This window comes from Drosophila rhopaloa, unplaced genomic scaffold, assembly GCF_018152115.1.
Source record: "Drosophila rhopaloa isolate 14029-0021.01 unplaced genomic scaffold, ASM1815211v1 contig_162, whole genome shotgun sequence".
In the NCBI taxonomy this organism is placed as follows: domain Eukaryota; kingdom Metazoa; phylum Arthropoda; class Insecta; order Diptera; family Drosophilidae; genus Drosophila; species Drosophila rhopaloa.
This window is the reverse complement of record NW_025335042.1, coordinates 421,844-444,637: the sequence shown is the minus strand read 5'-3', so window position 1 is coordinate 444,637 and position 22,794 is coordinate 421,844. Positions and strand designations below refer to the sequence as shown.

Genomic DNA, 22,794 nt, shown 5'->3' with positions numbered 1-22,794 from the left:
GAATAACCATCACAGACTTAAAAAATATACAAACAAACAATACAATTCTGAAAGTCACTACCAGAAACCAAAGTAGACAAAAATCCTGCGCAGGAAAAGAACAAATAGAATTGCATAAGCAATCTCTAGAAAAAGCTTCAAAGCCCAACGTATATGAAGTCATTAATAATGATGAAGTACGTAAAATAGTGACCTTGCATGTAAATTATAAAATGTGTTTATTTAAGCACGGAAAGAAAATTACTGCAAGATATGATGTTAGCGATTCGTATACTAATAGAACCATTGACTTAGGTCAATTTTTTCAAAGGCTTGAAAAGCAGGCCGGTATTCACAAAGTCAGCCAACTCAAAGTGGCACCGTGGGAAAATATTTTTGAACATGTTTCAATCGATAATTTTAAAATTATGGGCAATAATGTATTGAAATCATTGAGAGAAGCGCTACTGAACCCGGTGACCGTAATAAAAAATAATAAAGAAAAAGAAGCTATATTGTCTACATTCCATGATGATCCAATACAAGGTGGTGGTCATACAGGCATTACAAAAACCTTGGCCAAGGTCCAGAGACACTATTACTGGAAAAATATGTCCAAAGACATAAAAGAGTACATAAAGAAATGTCCTAAATGCCAAAAGTCGAAAACGGCTAAACATACTAAGACCCCACTAACTATAACCGAAACTCCACAAAGAGCTTTTGATATAGGAATTGTAGATACTATTGGTCCACTTCCAAAATCTAATAATGGAAACGAATACGCAGTAACACTCATCTGCGATTTAATTAAATACCTAGTAGCTATACCTATACCAAATAAAAGTACAAATTCAGTAGCAAAAGCTCTATTTTAAGATTTTATTCTAAAGTACGGTCCAATGAAGACGTTCATTACGGACATTGGAACAGAATATAAAAATTCAATTATTGAAGATCTATTGTTTTAATACAACCACATCTATGGCACATGACTATTGTCCATATGAGCTAGTTTTTGGTAAAACTTAAAATCTTCCAAAACATTTTAATAGCATAGATAAAATAAAACCCCTTTATAATAAGAAGATTATGCTAAGGAATCCAAATTTAGATTAGAACAGGCATTTAAGAGAGCCAGACTAATGCTAGAATCTCATAAGTTAAAACAAAAAATTAGTTACGACAAAACTAGTTTAGATTTCGATTTAAAAATAGGAGATCAGGTTTTATTAAAAAATGAAACAGGACATAAGTTAGATTTCAAATATACAGGTCCTTATAAGGTAGAACAAATAGGAGATAGAGATAACATAACTATAATAAATAATAAAAATAAAAAACAAACAGTACATAAAGATAGATTAAATTTCTTTATTTCATAATCAATTTTTATTTAATTTATTTCAAAAAAAATAGAAAAACAAATAAAAAAACAAAAAAAAAATTTTAAATCTTATTGTTATAAATAATATCAATTTTCTCAAGTTTTCACAAAGAAAATAACTCCATTATGTTACGTTATTTTTCAAAAGGAGGGAGATGTAGTATGCACACATATGAAATATATATATCGACCACCCACTGTACCAAGAGTAATAAGAGGGCAAGCACTGTAACACTTTGTCGCAGTGTTTATACAATTCAGGGTCTCGGTCATCAGCCTAAGTGCCCGAAATACGAACCGCTCGCTGTGCCTTGGCTCACATGCTGAAAGTGCATGTGTCAGCATAAGTGCAACACGAGCGGACCTCATGTATGTGCAAGTTAACTAAGTTAACCGGACAATAAGTCCGCGACCATGCATCGGATTCTTTGCTGACCCAGTATTAGAATGTTTGCATCCGCACAGACGGCCAACTCAGCATATTTGCGTAGCCGCTGTGAGAAAACCTTTTGTTAGTTTTAAGTTTATATTCCTGTATTCAGTTATGATTTGATGAAGCGAGCGAGCGGTTCCTCCTCGCAATAAATATAAATAAACTTAACTCAACTTTGTTTCTCTGTGGCAGCTCCGCTCCACATAACAATTATTAAATATCCAAATATATGGAAATATCATTAATTGGCGCTCAACTAGTGGTTCTTTTCCACTTCCAAAACAAAAAAAGAAAGCGGATTTTGTTAAAACATAAAATCCAAATCGAACCGAAACAAATACAAGTGAAAACAAAAGTGTCTTATCTCTGCGAGCGTTATATTAAAAACGAATGAAAATGTGTTGCTCGCGATAGAGAAAATCTCGAAACACAGTGACACAAAATAACAATTACAACAAAATACTTTTCCAAAACAAAAAATATTATAAAATCCTACAACGACATACAAAATTTAAACTTCGGAAAGGAGAACAGTGGTGAACCAACGGCGAAAATTTTAGTCACCAGGAAATTTTTAAGGAAGGAAAAATTGCAAAAATAATGTGAGTGGAATCTTAAAGTTACATTGATTTTATATCTGCAGTGGTCAAAAATAAAAAACAAATTACAGTTAGTCGAGTTAATTGAATTACTTCATTAATATTTTGCATTAGGACAACTTTTTTCCTTAACACTTGAACCAATTTCTCATTGTGATTTTTTACGCCACTTCAGAGGGAAATACGTTTTGTTTTCTTTTGGAAAGACTGTCAGAAATCGAAATAAAGAACATCCAACTCAAATAATTTCAGCTATAAAAGTGCAAGTAAAAATTAATTTAATCATTAAATGCAACGTAAACATTTTTTTGGTTTTGTTATTTCCTTCTTTGGTTGTTATTTCGCTGCCTCCGTGCGGTAATACGAAACCTGCAACAGGTTCGTTTTATCTTAGTTTATTTTTGTTCCCTTTTATTGGGACTGCCCATGCAAACTGTTGCTCGTATGTGTCAGTCTGACTGTCTGACTACTCATGAATGACGCATTCAATTGCTATAGAAGCGGAAAACATTATTCTAGCGATTCGGAATCTGGGGGTGAAGGAGATATTTTAGCTTCGCTTGCAAATTTAGCAATCGTAGAACGTCCCAAGGCCACAGCCATGGACTCAGAACAGCTTAAAGCCATCATTGAAACTGCCGTCGGCAGAGCACTAGCAGAGCAGGCCGCCCAGAACGAGCGTAAGGAACAAGAGCTACTTCAAATAATTAATGTGCTCGCCGCTCGAGTAGAAGCGGTGCGCGTCGCACCGACCTCAGCTCCGGCCCCAGAAATAAGGGTGTATGAAGCCATTAAGATTATGGATGAGGTTCGTTGTGATGAGCCTCTAGATGCCGTCAAATGTCTCCCGGAATTCTCGGGAGCCCAAGAAGCATACGTCTCTTGGAGACAAGCGGCCGTCGCTGCTTATGAAATATTCAGACGGCACAATGGCAGTTCTCGCCATTATCAGGCTGTAATAATTATAAGAAGCAAAATCAGGGGCCCCGCCGATGCGGTCCTTTCATCATTCGGCACTGTACTGAATTTTGATGCGATAATAAGTCGCCTTGATTTCACTTACAGTGACAAACGTCCGATGCACGTCATCGAACAAGAATTGGGCACCCTAAGACAAGGGGGCTTAAACTTGTTGCAGTATTATGACGAAGAAGAAGAAGCTCACCTTGCTGACCAATAAGGTATGGCAAAAATCCTGTGTGAAAAATTCCGTGACGATGCGTTGAGGGTCTTCATATCGGGTCTCAGACGAAACCTAACAGACGTACTTTTCGCAGCAAAGCCAAAAGATTTACCGTCGGCCCTGGCTTTGGCACAAGAAGTCGAATCTAATCATGAGAGATATGCCTTTGCGGCTACTTTCGCTAAAAGCCAAGAGGATAAGGACCGTAGGCCAGTTGAAAAAGGGCAAAAGGGCCAGCAAGGAAGGGCACCTCAGGAAACAGACGCCCAGGTTTTCAGCGGCAAAAATCCGCATTATAGTAAACAATAATATAAGGCACAGGTCCACTCAGACCAAAACGCCTATAAGCACCGCAATAGTAACGGTTTTAAGACGGAACCTGTGGAGGTTGATCCCTCCCTTTCGAAAATAATTCCACCCACTCACTCGCAGGCCTCCCAAAATAGAAGACCTGCTACATCCGAGCGGTCAGGTGGCCCGAAGAGGCAGCAGACGCTTCATCATACCACGCAAAGTGTGGAAAGTGGCCCACAGTCCTATGCACTGCCGCCAGCGCGGCGCGAGCGATCGACGATGACGTCAGTTGCGATTACGATTCCGACGCCATCAATTTTTAGGGGAAAATCCCTGCTACCTTTCATCAGACGAAGAGTAGCAGGGATAGAGATGAAGTTCCTCATCGACACCGGGGCGTCCAAAAACTTTATTCGGCCCCACAAGGTGTTAAGAGGTGTCCGCCCAGTGGAATCACCGTTTTCAATCCACTCAATTCATGGCGGGACTATGATAACAGAAAAATGCTTCGTCTCACTATTTAATATAAAGGCCACGTTCTTTATACTACCAGACTTGTCGTCCTTTGATGGGATAATCGGCCACGACCTGTTAAAACAGGCAGGGGCATCTCTTTGCTTAGCTTCTGGTCAGCTCAAATGGGGCACAGAGGTTGAAAGTATTTCGTTCCAAAAATGCCCTGATGTCAACTTCACTAACGTGGATTGCTCAGATGCACCGCCTTTGGTAAAAAATGCGTTCTTGAAAATGCTCAAAAGTAGGAGTAAAGCTTTCGCAGACCCTGACGAAGCTTTACCCTACAACACTTCGGTGGTAGCCACCATCAAAACAGAGAGCGAAGATCCAATTTATGCTAAGTTATACCCGTACCCCATGGGAGCAGCGGACTTCGTCAATAGGGAGATCCTAGACCTGCTAAAAAATGGTATAATCCAAAAGTCGGCCTCTCCTTACAATAACCCGATATGGGTCGTAGATAAGAAGGGTATTGATGAGGCGGGCAATAGAAATTTGCGACTGGTCATAGACTTTCGCAAGCTAAACGAGAGGACAATTGCCGACAGGTACCCCATGCCGAATATCTCGATGATACTTGGTAACCTTGGCAAAGCCAAGTACTTTTCGACGCTGGATCTAAAATCCGGCTATCATCAAATTATTCTCGCAGAGAAAGACCGCGAGAAACCTTCCTTTTCCGTAAACGGGGGAAAATACGAATTTCGAAGGCTCCCATTTGGCCTGAAAAATGCCGCCAGTATTTTTCAAAGAACTATTGACGATATTCTGCGAGAGCAAATCGGCAAGTTCTGCTACGTCTACGTAGACGATGTCATCATTTTTTCGGAGGATGAAAACTCTCATCTTAGGCATGTGGATTGGGTTCTTAAGAGCCTATACGATGCAAACATGAGAGTATCCACCAAAAAATCACGCTTTTTTAAAAACGTAAATTTCCTTGGGTTCATCGTCACCAGTAGTGGCACCACAACAGACCCGAAAAGTAAAGGCTATAAAGGAGTTCCCCGAGCCAAAGAATATATTTGAGGTAAGGTCATTCCTAGGTCTTGCAAGTTACTACAGGTGCTTTATAAAAGACTTCGCAACGATTGCCAGACCTATCTCAGAAATCCTGAAAGGAGAGAATGGAAGTGTATCCAGGTACAGATCCAGAAATATTCCAGTGCAGTTTTCTGAAGCACAGCAGCAGGCTTTTTATAAATTGCGCAACATATTAGCATCTGAAGATGTCATGCTTAGATATCCGGACTACAAAAAGGCATTCGATCTAACGACGGATGCCTCAGCCTATGGAATTGGTGCGGTGCTCTCTCAAGAGGGTCGACCTATCACAATGATTTAGAGAACATTGAAGGATAGGGAGGTAAACTACGCCACCAATGAAAGGGAACTTTTGGCCATTGTTTGGGCACTTGGAAAATTACGGCATTACCTATATGCAGTAAAGGACATAAATATCTACACCGACCACCAGCCGTTAACGTTCTCGGTATCGGAATCAAATCCCAATTCCAAAATCAAAAGGTGGAAGGCGCGCATAGACGAAGCCGGCGCAAAAGTTTTTATTTAGTTTAGTTGCTAACCGCTATCAAGACAGCAACGAACCCTGGAAACGCAAGATTCTGAGTCTTGCGTGACGACAATTCACAGTGAGCCGCTTAACTGCTTCCAGAACCAAATTGTTCTAGAAGAGGCGCGCTTCTTGCTAAAACGCAGTTTCGTACTCTTTGGAAACAAGAGACGACACGTAATTAGCTTTTCTCACGAGCAGACATTACTCGATGAACTCGCAAGCTCAATAGTCCCCAAAGGTGTGAATGCAATACATTGCGATCTACACACACTTGCATTGATTCAAGACGATCTGGTCCGGGCATTCCCAGCCACCAAGTTTTGGCACTGCAAGAATAGGGTCACGGACATTTTTGCGGCCGATGAAAGAAGAGAAATCCTTACGGCCGAACATAATAAGGCCCATAGAGCAGCCCAAGAAAATGTGAAGCAGGTGCTCACTGAGTACTACTTCCCAAAAATGACTAAGTTAGCTAACGAAATTGTCGCTAACTGCAAAACGTGCGCTAAGGCTAAATATGACAGGCACCCGAGGAAGCAAGAGTAAGGCGAAACACCGATCCCTTCTCATGTGGGAAATATGTTACACATAGACATTTTTTCCACGGATAAAAAATACTTTCTCACCTGCATAGACAAGTTCTCAAAGTTTGCCGTGGTACAACCGGTTGCTTCCAGAACAATCGAGGATTTAAAAACAGCCTTACTACAGCTCATGAATTTCTTCCCGAATGCGAGGACAATTTACTGTGACAATGAACCATCACAAAATTCGCATACGATTTCGACTATGCTAAGTGATCACTTCGGTGTTGCCATTGCAAATGCACCACCTCTGCACAGCGTCTCAAATGGTCAAGTGGAGCGCTTTCACAGCACTCTTCTTGAGCTGGCAAGATGTCTGAAAATCGATAAAGGCATAAGTGACACCGTGGAGGTGATCCTGTTAGCCACCACAAAGTATAACAAATCAATCCACTCGGTCATCAATAAGAGGCCAGCTGACGTTATACAGGGTGAGGATGAAGACATGCAGCGAGATGTTTGTGACAAAATTAAAAGCGCCCAAAACGTGCTTAGGACCAGGGAAAACGCTTCGCGACAGAACAGGGTTTTCGAAGTTGGTGACAAAGTTCTTGTGAAGTCCAACAGGAGACTTGGCAACAAGCTAACGCCACTATGTGAAGAAAAAATCGTTGAAGCGGACCTGGGGACCACGGTCCTCATCAAGGGGAGGGTGGTCCACGAGGACAACCTAAAGTAACATCTTCGGGCAACTCCTGTAATTTTTATTCATTTTTCATTATTAAGCAAAAATAGCCACTTGGCATTAGTTATAAGACCCATCTTCGAGCCTAAGATTTATCATTTAAGACATTCCTTTTGGTGGTGGGAAGCCTCTGCATGAATAAAACAGAAAGTAAAAAGTACTCATTCCATTTCGCAGGTTCAGTCTTGCCATCCTCCTTTCCCTATCCTTGGCGTCGGCGCACATTACCGACTTTTCTCAAGCCAAGTACATTCCAGTTGTGGAGGGCCGCATTCTAGTATGGGAGGAATACGCACGAGTCACCCACTCTTCTAATCTTTCGGAATTCAGACTAGTTGTGGAAGAGACCGCCGGCATGAGCGACTTGTTTCCACGGTCGCACATGAAGATGCTTCTGAATGCGGACATCGATCACCTTCGGGACCTACTGGACTCATTAGGAGTGCACCACAGAGTGGCAAGAAGTCTAGACTTCTTAGGGTCTATTCTTAAGGTTGTAGCGGGAACTCCAGATGCTAATGATTTGGAAAGAATTAAATTTACGGAATCTCAGTTAGTAAATTCGAATAACAGACAGATAGAAATAAATAACAAAGTCCAAAATCAAATTAATCAACTAACAGTTACAGTTAACCAAATTCTGAATGTGGCAAAAAAATCAGAAATTAACACCGAACATTTATATTTTTTTTTTTTTTTTTTTTTATTCGTACGTTGATGCACTATGATCAGCGCAAACAAGTGGCCCTTACGACACCAAGCAGTGCTTGTTACGCGCGGAGCCAAATAGGCGTAAAAACGAGATCGCGAGAAGTTAAAAGCACAATGTAGAAGCGGACAGACTAAGATTACAAATACGTACGAGACTAATACTAATACTAATTTTGTGCTAGGTAAGATAAAATTAATGATTTTAGGCTTGGCAAAGAGTCGGTAGTAGAAATAATGTGGTATAGTCTATTATAGTCGTTACACAGTACTCTAAACGGTTCATGCATATCAAAGTTAGATCTACAAATATTTAATGTAAGAGGAACACAGTTCCTGGTAATTCTATTAGGCACGGAGAAGCTTATGCGACCCAGTAACTCGGGACTCTCCACATCCCCGTGAATAAGTTTATAGATAAAAGTTGTGCCAAGCATCGTTCTACGGTTTACTAAGGATGGTAGATTAATTAGGAGAAGTCTACTAGAGTAGGATGGTAAAATAAGGCTTGCATTCCAGTTAAGGCCCCGTAGAGCAAATAATAAAAAGTTCTTTTGCACAGACTCTATCCGGTCTATATGTACACCATACTGAGGACTCCAAACTGCAGAACAGTACTCCAGGATTGGACGGACTAGTGAAATGAAGAGAGTCTTTGTAACATAGGGACCAAAACGCCTATAAGCACCGCAATAGTAACGGTTTTAAGACGGAACCTATGGAGGTTGATCCCTCCCTTTCGAAAATAATTCCACCCACTCACTCGCAGGCCTCCCAAAATAGAAGACCTGCTACATCCGAGCGGTCAGGTGGCCCGAAGAGGCAGCAGACGCTTCATCATACCACGCAAAGTGTGGAAAGTGGCCCACAGTCCTATGACCGCACTGCCGCCAGCGCGGCGCGAGCGATCGACGATGACGTCAGTTGCGATTACGATTCCGACGCCATCAATTTTTTAGGGAAAATCCCTGCTACCTTTCATCAGACGAAGAGTAGCAGGGATAGAGATGAAGTTCCTCATCGACACCGGGGCGTCCAAGAGAGCGAAGATCCAATTTATGCTAAGTTATACCCGTACCCCATGGGAGCAGCGGACTTCGTCAATAGGGAGATCCTAGACCTGCTAAAAAATGGTATAATCCAAAAGTCGGCCTCTCCTTACACTAACCCGATATGGGTCGTAGATAAGAAGGGTATTGATGAGGCGGGCAATAGAAATTTGCGACTGGTCATAGACTTTCGCAAGCTAAACGAGAGGACAATTGCCGACAGGTACCCCATGCCGAATATCTCGATGATACTTGGTAACCTTGGCAAAGCCAAGTACTTTTCGACGCTGGATCTAAAATCCGGCTATCATCAAATTATTCTCGCAGAGAAAGACCGCGAGAAACCTTCCTTTTCCGTAAACGGGGGAAAATACGAATTTCGAAGGCTCCCATTTGGCCTGAAAAATGCCGCCAGTATTTTTCAAAGAACTATTGACGAAATTCTGCGAGAGCAAATCGGCAAGTTCTGCTACGTCTACGTAGACGATGTCATCATTTTTTCGGAGGATGAAAACTCTCATCTTAGGCATGTGGATTGGGTTCTTAAGAGCCTATACGATGCAAACATGAGAGTATCCACCAAAAAATCACGTTTTTTTAAGAAAAGCGTAAATTTCCTTGGGTTCATCGTCACCAGTAGTGGCACCACAACAGACCCGGAAAAAGTAAAGGCTATAAAGGAGTTCCCCGAGCCAAAGAATATATTTGAGGTAAGGTCATTCCTAGGTCTTGCAAGTTACTACAGGTGCTTTATAAAAGACTTCGCAACGATTGCCAGACCTATCTCAGAAATCCTGAAAGGAGAGAATGGAAGTGTATCCAGGTACAGATCCAGAAATATTCCAGTGCAGTTTTCTGAAGCACAGCAGCAGGCTTTTTATAAATTGCGCAACATATTAGCGTCTGAAGATGTCATGCTTAGATATCCGGACTACAAAAAGGCATTCGATCTAACGACGGATGCCTCAGCCTATGGAATTGGTGCGGTGCTCTCTCAAGAGGGTCGACCTATCACAATGATTTAGAGAACATTGAAGGATAGGGAGGTAAACTACGCCACCAATGAAAGGGAACTTTTGGCCATTGTTTGGGCACTTGGAAAATTACGGCATTACCTATATGCAGTAAAGGACATAAATATCTACACCGACCACCAGCCGTTAACGTTCTCGGTATCGGAATCAAATCCCAATTCCAAAATCAAAAGGTGGAAGGCGCGCATAGACGAAGCCGGCGCAAAAGTTTTTTACAAACCCGGCAAAGAGAATTTAGTTGCTGATGCGCTATCAAGACAGCAACTGAACGCCATGGAAACGCAAGATGCTGAGTCTTGCGTGGCGACAATTCACAGTGAGCCGCTTAACTGCTTCCAGAACCAAATTGTTCTAGAAGAGGCGCGCTTCTTGCTAAAACGCAGTTTCGTACTCTTTGGAAACAAGAGACGACACGTAATTAGCTTTTCTCACGAGCAGACATTACTCGATGAACTCGCAAGCTCAATAGTCCCCAAAGGTGTGAATGCAATACATTGCGATCTACACACACTTGCATTGATTCAAGACGATCTGGTCCGGGCATTCCCAGCCACCAAGTTTTGGCACTGCAAGAATAGGGTCACGGACATTTTTGCGGCCGATGAAAGAAGAGAAATCCTTACGGCCGAACATAATAAGGCCCATAGAGCAGCCCAAGAAAATGTGAAGCAGGTGCTCACTGAGTACTACTTCCCAAAAATGACTAAGTTAGCTAACGAAATTGTCGCTAACTGCAAAACGTGCGCTAAGGCTAAATATGACAGGCACCCGAGGAAGCAAGAGTAAGGCGAAACACCGATCCCTTCTCATGTGGGAAATATGTTACACATAGACATTTTTTCCACGGATAAAAAATACTTTCTCACCTGCATAGACAAGTTCTCAAAGTTTGCCGTGGTACAACCGGTTGCTTCCAGAACAATCGAGGATTTAAAAACAGCCTTACTACAGCTCATGAATTTCTTCCCGAATGCGAGGACAATTTACTGTGACAATGAACCATCACAAAATTCGCATACGATTTCGACTATGCTAAGTGATCACTTCGGTGTTGCCATTGCAAATGCACCACCTCTGCACAGCGTCTCAAATGGTCAAGTGGAGCGCTTTCACAGCACTCTTCTTGAGCTGGCAAGATGTCTGAAAATCGATAAAGGCATAAGTGACACCGTGGAGGTGATCCTGTTAGCCACCACAAAGTATAACAAATCAATCCACTCGGTCATCAATAAGAGGCCAGCTGACGTTATACAGGGTGAGGATGAAGACATGCAGCGAGATGTTTGTGACAAAATTAAAAGCGCCCAAAACGTGCTTAGGACCAGGGAAAACGCTTCGCGACAGAACAGGGTTTTCGAAGTTGGTGACAAAGTTCTTGTGAAGTCCAACAGGAGACTTGGCAACAAGCTAACGCCACTATGTGAAGAAAAAATCGTTGAAGCGGACCTGGGGACCACGGTCCTCATTAAGGGGAGGGTGGTCCACGAGGACAACCTAAAGTAACATCTTCGGGCAACTCCTGTAATTTTTATTCATTTTTCATTATTAAGCAAAAATAGCCACTTGGCATTAGTTATAAGACCCATCTTCGAGCCTAAGATTTATCATTTAAGACATTCCTTTTGGTGGTGGGAAGCCTCTGCATGAATAAAACAGAAAGTAAAAAGTACTCATTCCATTTCGCAGGTTCAGTCTTGCCATCCTCCTTTCCCTATCCTTGGCGTCGGCGCACATTACCGACTTTTCTCAAGCCAAGTACATTCCAGTTGTGGAGGGCCGCATTCTAGTATGGGAGGAATACGCACGAGTCACCCACTCTTCTAATCTTTCGGAATTCAGACTAGTTGTGGAAGAGACCGCCGGCATGAGCGACTTGTTTCCACGGTCGCACATGAAGATGCTTCTAAATGCGGACATCGATCACCTTCGGGACCTACTGGACTCATTAGGAGTGCACCACAGAGTGGCAAGAAGTCTAGACTTCTTAGGGTCTATTCTTAAGGTTGTAGCGGGAACTCCAGATGCTAATGATTTGGAAAGAATTAAATTTACGGAATCTCAGTTAGTAAATTCGAATAACAGACAGATAGAAATAAATAACAAAGTCCAAAATCAAATTAATCAACTAACAGTTACAGTTAACCAAATTCTGAATGTGGCAAAAAAATCAGAAATTAACACCGAACATTTATATTTTTTTTTTTTTTTTTTTTATTCGTACGTTGATGCACTATGATCAGCGCAAACAAGTGGCCCTTACGACACCAAGCAGTGCTTGTTACGCGCGGAGCCTAATAGGCGTAAAAACGAGATCGCGAGAAGTTTAAAAGCACAATATAAAAGCGGACAGACTAAGATTAGAAATACGTACGAGACTAATACTAATACTAATTTTGTGCTAAGTAAGATAAAATTAATGATTTTAGGCTTGGCAAAGAGTCGGTAGTAGAAATAATATGGTATAGTCTATTATAGTCGTTACACAGTACTCTAAACGGTTCATGCATATCAAAGTTAGATCTACAAATATTTAATGTAAGAGGAACATAGTTCCTGGTAATTCTATTAGGCACGGAGAAGCTTATGCGACCCAGTAACTCGGGACTCTCCACATCCCCGTGAATAAGTTTATAGATAAAAGTTGTGCCAAGCATCGTTCTACGGTTTACTAAGGATGGTAGATTAATTAGGAGAAGTCTACTAGAGTAGGATGGTAAAATAAGGCTTGCATTCCAGTTAAGGCCCCGTAGAGCAAATAATAAAAAGTTCTTTTGCACAGACTCTATCCGGTCTATATGTACACCATACTGAGGACTCCAAACTGCAGAACAGTACTCCAGGATTGGACGGACTAGTGAAATGAAGAGAGTCTTTGTAACATAGGGATCATCGAATTCCTTTGACCACCTTTTAATAAATCCAAGTACTCCCCTGGCTTTATTCACCATAGAAGTAATATGGTCACAAAACTTAAGTTTAGGGTCAAGGAGGACGCCAAGGTCATCACCCAGCGTATACGTTGCATATTGTGGGTTCACCCGAAAAAATGTCATTACTTTGCACTTAGCGCTATTTAAATCCAAAAGATTTTCACAACACCATGTTTGAAAAGCGTTTAGGTCAGATTGTAAGTCTGAACTGCTAGAAATTTCGTTATATTGCAGGCATAACTTAACGTCATCTGCGTACATAAGGACACGCGACTTTGTCAAGACTAGAGGGAGATCGTTTATAAATAAAGTAAAAAGAAGTGGGCCAAGGTGGCTTCCTTGTGGGACGCCTGAAGTAACTCGGATCAAATCAGAGATCGAGTTTTTAAAGAGGACTCGTTGAGTCCTACCACTCAGATAACTTGAGATCCATGTTAGAAGATCACATGGAAACCCTAACAAGTCAAGCTTTAATACAAGTAGCGAGTGATTTACTGAATCAAACGCTTTACTAAAGTCAGTGCAAACTACGTCAGTCTGCATCTTCTTTCTAAAGCCATTTATTACAAAAGACGTTAGCTCCAAGAGGTTTGTCGTCGTAGATCTTCGCCTTATAAATCCATGTTGACATGGAGATATAATCGATCTACAAAGATGTTGCAAATGGGGTGTAATAGTGTTTTCGAAAAGCTTTGGGATGGCGGATAATTTGGATATGCCTCTGTAATTACTTGTATTGCATTTATTTCCTTTCTTATGAAGGGGAATGACAAATGACTCCTTCCAAATAAGTGGGAAATGAGATGTTTTTAAAGACAAGGTAAACAATTTGTACAGAGGTCTACACAGAGTTTCAGCACAGTACCTCAGCACGCAGCCTGGAACTCCGTCCGGACCCGGTGAATAGACAGGCTTAACTTTATAAAGATCCAAAAGAAGGGAGCTTTCGCTTAGCCTCGGACAAAAAATCAAGTTCGACTTGGGTATGGCATTTGAATAAGACGGATTTGGACGGAATGAAACAGAATATGTTGTCTGGAAAAACTGGGCAAATATATCGACAATTGCCTGATCAGAATTTGCCGTAGAGTTTTCGAATGATAGTGATGCAGGGTAACAGGCTGATTTACGCTTAGTGTTAACAAAATTATAAAACTGTTTTGGATCTTGTGAAAATTGGACCCTACAACGAGTCAAATAGCTTTTTTAACACCGGGCGTTAAGCACGATAAAATTTGACCGAGCCCTTAGGTACCGAGAGAAGGCAGATTGTGAACCGCACGTTTTAAATTTATTGAAAAGTCTGGACTTAATATTTTTTAGGTGTGACAACTCTTTATTAAGCCACGGAGGTTTATTTGAAATTGACGGATAGTATAACGGAACACACAGATAAAAGAAGCAATTCAATGCATTATAAAAGATATTAACGGCCTTAGCCACGTTAGTGCATGAATAAAATTCGGACCAGTCATAGCCGGATATAAAAGTATTTAAAAGATGAAAGTTTGCCTTACGAAAGCAGCGGATTCGTTTAACCGACTTTTCGGATTTTTTATTCAGCTCTGTTCTTGCGTCTACAGTCAGCTCTAGAGTTGGATGATAAGGATCTTCCGGTTGTGTAAGTGGTGACGTTCTTGATAGGCAAACGCCTTCTGAATTTGAAACAAAACACAAGTCCAGTAAACGTCCTAAGGAGTTCTTAACATGGTTCACTTGGGATAGCGCAATGTCAAGCAAGCCGTCAATAAAGTCATGCTGCGCTAAAGGAAGTAAAATGTTAGAGTTTTCGTCAGGGGACCATGTCGCACTAGGTATATTAAAATCACCTAATACAATTAACTGATCTCGATCCTACAGTTTTTTGGAAATGGACTGAATAACGGAAAGGTGATTTGCGTAAATAGGGAACTCAGATGATGGTGGGATATATGAACAAGTAATATATACAAAACTACCGGGAAACGATAATTTTATACCTAGGAATTCGATGTCATAAAATTCTTCGAAAGTTAGTAATTCAGACGAAAAGGTGGAGTCGACAGCAATCAGGACTCCACCTCCCCGTCTGGACTGACGATCAAGCCTATAAATTGTGTACTTACCCGGGAGAATTTCGGAGCTAAGAATATCCGGCCCTAACCAGGTCTCTGTACATACCATAATATTATATGGGAAAGAAAAACTATCCGAATACAATTTAGTCAGCTTACTAAGTAAGCCTCTTGTATTCTGATAGCAAAGAAGAAAAGAGGAGGCTAGTTTTTTGGGACAGAAGAGGATGTGGAGGGCGCTGGGGATGGTTCTTTAATGGTGTTATCCATTCCCCCTGAACTATTCTTTTTTCTCTTAGCTTCGTACTCTTTTACAAATATGCCCTCGGGCCAGAAACTGGTGGAACACACAGATGCAAAAAGAGCACAAGGAATACCAATCTTAAATGATGATACTTTCCTAGCATAAGAAAATTTAAATTGTTCGACTTTCAAATCATCAACTTGGATTTTGTTACGGATATAAGCCGTAATATCCAGTGATGAGAGGTCTGGGGCGAGCCGTATAACAAATACATGTTTTAGCTGGGGCACCCGAACACAAGTAACCGTTTTTGGTACAACACATGCAACCCTTTTTGGTACTACAGAATTTGTATCTGTACTACCAGTATCGGCCGGTAATCCGGACGTTAAGTCTACATGAGGTGTTGGGACCACTACTTTACTTTGAGAATGCCCACCGACCGCGACTTTTTTGCGCTTTGGGGAATCGGGCTCAGCATGCGGCTAGTGAGCTGAGATTCAAGCGCCACGAGCAGGTCCGTATTTTTACGGCAGTTCCGGATTAATTCCGTAGCACTGCTTTTTGTGAGCCGCCTAATAGTTATTGCCTGGTTCTCGTGTACAATGCATTCATCGCAGTAGTAGCGCAGGCCACTCCTCTTATCGATGGCATCACGAACCAGGCCAGAATAGCCAAGACACTTTGCGTGATAAATTTTATCACATGTATGGCAGGGAATACTTTGCTGTCCCGCCGAGATAACTTTCTTGCCATTTTTTAATGAACAGAAAGCCATTTTCACTGCCCACGGACCACTGTGCACTATAGCGGACAAAAAAATCGAAAGCGCTCAAGAACTTTTTAAAGAGAGATCAAGCAGAGCGACAGAGCGGGAGCGAAACACCGAATAACTTTGTTGTTAGGCACCACGAAACGATATAGAAACGAAAAGAGAGAGAGAGCGGGATTATTAACCGATTAATTCCGGTATAAAACACCTCTGAGAGATTTGACCGTTGGAGTGCGTGCCGTTCCAACAGCGCTCAACGACGAAGAGAAAGACTGAAAAGAGGGGCAATAGAAAACAATAACAACAAACCAGCACCGACTTAAATTATGATAAAAACTTTTTGTTTACTAAACACAAGTTAATCACGATGCACTCGCGAAGCGAACGGAAAGTTGTTAGAAAACACTTAAAGGTGTAGCTACAATGAAGAGATTTAAGTAAACCCCGGTGGTTTCAATAAGACAAATGAAAATTCGGAGCGCAAAACAAAAACACGACCGTTCTCTGTGAAGACGCATATGAAACTCTTCTTGCTCTTCTTGCTCGTAATAGAATGTTAATGATGGAATTGCAAAACTTAATGCTCGCCATTGCATTGGCTAAAGTCGATATTGTCAGCCCTTACATATTAGACCATGCAGATTTATAATCAGTTTGGCTGGAAGACCCCACCAACACCCCCATTAGGGATATTTTGTCCGTTGCGTCCGTAAAAATACTTCAATCTACCAATGTCTTGTACTTTATAATAAAATTTCCTGTAATAAAGTTTGTATGTAGGAAGGTCACCATTTTCCCAGTCGCCCACCATGATGTGATCGTACGGATGAAGAACAACAACGTTGCGGAATGTGATGGAAGAGTCCATCAAGTTGAAAACTGCACCGCAACACCTGGTGCCACATTCTGTCAGCTATCTGTGAGTGGCTCATGCGCCAGAGATCTTCACGCAGGAGGTGTTGCGCATTGCGATACCCAACCGAGTGACTTGTACCCGGTCACTCAAGTGGATGAAGGCACTATCATAATTAATGACTGTTTAGCGCAGGTTCGAGTTGACAATGGCCCGGATGTTTCCTTACGTGGCACGTATCTCATAACATTCAACGATCGTGTTGTGATTAACGGAACCATGTTCATCAACCATGACAACATCCGGATAAGGAATCCGGGAGTGGCAAGCTCCCCTTTGTTGAACATAACCGGCATCCACGAAATTTTGAGCCTCCCTTACCTTCATCGCCTCAACGAACGTAACTTGAGGTTCATCCAGAAAGTGGGAGAAGAGGTCAACAACACCCAAACGTATCAGGTAGCGCTAATCGTAGTAGCGGTATGCTGTGCTCTGATCTGTATTTTGCTCACCTGCCAGCGAGTCATTAACGCAAAGAAATCAGCAGCCCAATTGAGGGAGGTAATCGCTGAGATAGGGTCGGCTGAGGGCGGCCTAAATCTTGAAGGAGGGGTAGTTAACTAAGTTAACCGGACAATAAGTCCGCGACCATGCATCGGATTCTTTGCTGACCCAGTATTGGACTGTTTGCATCCGCACAGACGGCCAACTCAGCATATTTGCGTAGCCGCTGTGAGAAAACCTTTTGTTAGCTTTAAGTTTATATTCCTGTATTCAGTTATGATTTGATGAAGCGAGCGAGCGGTTCCTCCTCGCAATAAATATAAATAAACTTAACTCAACTTTGTTTCTCTGTGGCAGCTCCGCTCCACATAACAATTATTAAATATCCAAATATATGGAAATATCATTAATTTGCATAATTCCGCGCTCCAGACTAAGTGAGCATATACATATATATTAAGAATATATAGGTCGTCTCTCCGCTGCCGCTGTTGGCAGCGCCGTTACGAGACTTACCCTTTTTAGCTCCAACGGCTGCTCTGCTCCAAATATGAATTAAATAAAAATCATAAATAAAGAATTTAAAAAGAAACCAAAGCGGACTCGAATAATTTGGAAAAACAATATAATCTATACATCTATTTGGAAAATAAATTTAAACTGTTACAAAAGAATACATTATTATTTTCTTTTTAATTCAAAAAATAGGAGTGGTAAAAATATATAAAATATTGTTTTTTTTTCAAATATAACACGGTAATTTAATTTTGTGCACAAATTTGCATCAATAGGTGCTTAAAACGTTGGGCCCCCATCAACTGATCAAAAATTTGAACAATACGGGGAAGAGGATACGAGTTGTTGTATTTGGCTTCTCTATCGAAATATATATTTCTCTTTTAGTTTTGACAAAATAGATGGTACTTTTCACATGTAATAAATCACACTGAATAAATACCCAAAACAACATAATTAACAAGAAAGGAAAGATAACTTCGGGCGGAGCCGAAGTTGATATACCCTTGCAGAATATTCTGTAAATTATATTTATTGGCAAAGGAACAAAGGGGGTGTGCAAAGATTCTATTCGATATCTTTAAAACTGAGAGACTAGTTCGCGTAGAAACAGACAAACGGACAGACAGACGGACAGACAGTCGGACAGACAGTCGGACAGACGGACAGACAGACGGGCAGACAGACATGCTTATATCAACTCAGGACGCGATCCTGATCAAGAATATATATACTTTATAGGGTCAGATATGTTGCACACTTTTGACCAAAATTATAATACCCTTTTGTGTTCATGAAAAATTAATTTTTTTCGTCGTTCTTTGTTCCATTGCGCCAACGTGCAACGTCTCTTTATGTAATTGGGTAATCAGACATAGTAAACAGAAAAGGTGAAAAAAAATTGTAAATGAAGTCAAGTATTATACCATCCTGTAGCAAATTTAATCCGCTTTGGGCATGAAAAAGCGTAATAGATCTTTATCCCAAATTGCGTACATAGAAAGGAACTGATGCAAAATCAATTTTTTATAAAGCTTAGGAATGGTAAAATAACCTTCAATCGCCAATTTTCGATTTTTCAATATCGATGTGGATGACATTTTGATAATAAAACTGTCTACAGTGCCAACATTTGATAAACGTCTTTATTGTCAAGCAGGAAACATTTTAAACCGCCGTTGTTATGAAATAGTTTACTTATTTACTATTTTGGGCCCCCTCTGCAATGGTTTTAGCTTTAAATGGCTTGTGAAATACTTTCTTTATACCTTGCTCTTATTATCAGGCTAGCCGCAAGCCATATATAAATATAAAAATTCCTGATGTTAACTGATTTAAAATGGTTCTAATGAAATGAAAAATTCTCACTCTTAATGGGATTTGGTATAAAATAATCCCCTGCGACACTCGAATAGCATTCTATAAATGTATAATACATTATTGCTTACTCAAAAAATTCAAAGTATGATATAATTTCAATTAATTTAAAAAGTAAAATGGAAAGTTAAGATTTTAACTTTTTATACCCTTGCAGAGGGTATTATAATTTTGGTCAAAAGTGTGCAACGCAGTGAAGGAGACATCTCCGACCATATAAAGTATATATATTCTTGATCAGGATCACCTCCTGAGTTGATATAGCCATGTCCGTCTGTCCGTCTGTCTGTCCGTCTGTCCGTCTGTCTGTTTCTACGCAAACTAGTCTCTCAGTTTTAAAGCTATCGAATTGAAACTTTGCACACACCCTTCTTTCCTTTGCACGCAGTATATAAGTCGGAACGGCCGGGATCGGCCGACTATATCCTATAGCTGCCATATAACTGATTAATCGGAAATGCCATCACTTTGGTGTTTGTAAAGTTAGGAAGCTGGGATTTACTATGGGTTTTATATTTGGCCAATCAATCCGACCTACCAAATTTCATAAGGATCGGCCGACTATATCCTATAGCTGCCATATAACTGATTGATCGGAAATGCCATAACTTTTGTGTTTGTAAAGTTAGGAAGCTGGGATTTCCTATGGGTTTTATATTTGGCCAATCAATCCGACCTACCAAATTTCATAAGGATCGGCCGACTATATTCTATAGCTGCCATATAACTGATTGATCGGAAATGCCATAACTTTTGTGTTTTTAAAGTTAGAAAGTTAAGATTTTTTATGAGTATTAAGAATGCATCATATGAATAATTTTGGAGAATATAATTTACAGAGTATTCTGCAAGGGTATATCAACTTCGGCTCCGCCCGAAGTTAGCTTTCCTTTCTTGTTTCGAAATAAAATAGTTTCTAGAAAAATAAATATATGTATAAGTTTAATTAATTTTTAATTATGAAAAGTTTTTTGTAGGTACCACTTCTTAAATGATTAATTTAAGTTTTATCTCCAGTTCTAGTCAACCGATTAGTCATTTTGAATCAAATTGTGCCAATTGGGAAACTTTATTTCAAAGGACCGAATTTCTGGCTGGGTGCACATCAAAAACAAAATTTATTGTTTTCATTAAAAGAAAATACATTTAATATTTGTACAAGTCATCAAAATATCTTTTACCGATTTGAAGTTATTAGAGAGTAAGTGCAACTTTCGCAAGAGTGTCAAAACAAAATAATCCTGATCGAGCGGGTAGATTTCTTTATTAGCATTTTAAGTTTTGCGTTATACATAATATATTGTTTAGCCTGCTTGGCTTTGGAATTAAATTAACAAACTAAGCTTATGTTTCAAAAGAAAAAATTACAGTTTTTATGAAAGTCTAGATATTTTTAGCACTAATTGTAAAAATTTTTACTATTCCAGTGAATTGGGTAATTGAAAACATAAATGCCGTCCTAAAATCCATCAGGAAAACTTATCATTAAATGTTGTTGTGTATCGAGCGATTTTAAAAGAAAGAATTTTTTGACAAAAATAACCCACACTTTTTCCAATTTTATTTTAAAGTAAAAACCAGTACCGGCGTAAAAAAAATTCTTTTTCAAAATAATGTAGCTCAATTATTACAATGTACCCAAAATCAGCTATTACTGGCATAGTGCCATGGACTTTATACACAAAATATATACTTTTTTACATCTCATGAATTAAATTCTAAGATTCTTTAATAAAGGCGGATTGTCTATCAGGATACCTTGTCATTTCACATTAAGTTATTAAAAACTGTATATTTTTATACTAATCTTACAATAATAGTAGTTTATATTATCTTTAAAAAAATAGATGGTTCAACTATGATTGGAAGATTCTTATACTTACCATACATATACCGAACAACAAAATCGACACGGTTATCCCAGGAATAAGCCATTATGACGTTAAATGTTTTCAACTTATCCTCATAAAAATGTTGAAACTAGAAATAATATATATTTAAGTTTAAATACATACTGAAATAATATATATGTACCCATTTGTCAATGTATGATAATAAATATATTCTTATATATAGTTTCTATAAATAGAAATTTTACTTTGAAAGTTGTTGCCTAGTAAATATTAGCTCCTTACCTTCGGAATAGCTAACTTCAGACTAACTAAATTTTCTGCACCTTTTGCCAAAAATCGTACACTTTGGCAACATTATTTATATTGCATGTATCTAAACATTATATATAAATACATAGATTCATTGAAAAGGAAATGCGTTATAAGTATATATTAATACCCTTGCAAAAGGTTTTATAAATTTGGCTTGCAGGGAAATGTAGATTCAGGAAGTGCATTCCCGAGCCTATACAAAATATTTATTTTTAAGCATCATCAGGCCAGTTGGTATAGGCTTAGTCCTTATTATCTTGTATCTCAGTTTTAGAGGTATTTGGGGGTATTTTCTTTACAAACTTTTGGACCAACGGCGTTTTACTTAAAATATAGTCGCTTTCACAATTTTTGCAATTCCTTTTTAATTGTATCCAAGTCGGACCCCAATGCTATATAGCTGCCATATATGAGCACTCTATTCATAATGCATATTATTAGAATTTATGGAAATTTTAGTAGGCTTTGGTGACGAAATCCTATAGCTTCATTTGAACGATTTGAGCCAATAAGATCATCAGCATATACATTTTTGCTATTTCCGAAAAGGTACATAAGCATTGGCTTGCTTTAGTCAGTTCTAGTAATAAATTATTTGTAATATATATATATATTTATTTATATATAATCACAAATGCAAGAACTTATATATGTATATTTATAAATAAATACACAAAATCCAAATAACATACGTTGTCTTATAAAATAAAAACTTTCTTATGTAATAATTGTTTGTAAGTTTAAGTTTGTATGTTTAGTGAACATTATTTTTCATGATTGATAAATGACAGCCCCTACTGTATTTATAAATTTGAACACAAAATATATTAATAGCACATGCATAACCTATTATAAAAACACAAATTAAAAAAGGCTTACATTTTGTTATTTTTGGCATGTTTTCGATAAACATATGTACGTGATAATAATAACGTATACGTACAGTCGTACATCGAAATGTTCAACCTACTTCAAGAATAAATACATTGCAGGTCAATTTAAAAAATGGATGCAATTTTGTTGTCCAAATGCCTATTGCGAGTAAAAACTAATTTTCTGCGTAATTGTGAGAGAATGTAATAAATTAGTTCACATAGCTTAAAAATAATTGTTGGTCACATTAGATAATGACAATGTTTTCATTAATGACATAAATAATAAGTTATTAATAGCTTTAGCGATAATTGGCGATTTTTCGCAGCTGAGGCCTATTAAAAGAGAAAAACTAAGTTATAAAATAAAACCTAAGTGTGCTTGCGTAAATGGCACAGTGTCAAAGCAAAAATTTCGGTTTTCACTTTAAAATGAGTTAAATTTAAATTTGTAGTTGTAAACCTACAAATGTAAACTGG

At 39.3% G+C, this 22,794-nt stretch overlaps 1 protein-coding gene across 2 annotated transcripts in view; it reads right to left on the bottom strand.

Annotated features, from left to right (window-relative positions):
* The window catches only part of LOC108041577 (sarcoplasmic calcium-binding protein, beta chain), a 173,360-nt gene extending 151,926 nt beyond the window's left edge, over nt 1-21,434 (bottom strand). Inside the window, exons 1-2 of one of the 2 annotated variants that reach the window (XM_044457515.1) lie at nt 21,413-21,434; nt 21,161-21,257 (exon numbers count right to left, since the gene is read on the bottom strand). In XM_044457515.1, the coding sequence (XP_044313450.1) occupies nt 21,161-21,212 (52 nt within the window). In that variant the 5' untranslated portion in view covers nt 21,213-21,257; nt 21,413-21,434. Of the gene's footprint in view, nt 1-21,160; nt 21,258-21,311; nt 21,355-21,412 lie in introns of those variants that run through there. The other variant, XM_044457516.1, reaches the window with a different exon arrangement.
* Nucleotides 21,435-22,794: the final 1,360 nt, after the last annotated feature.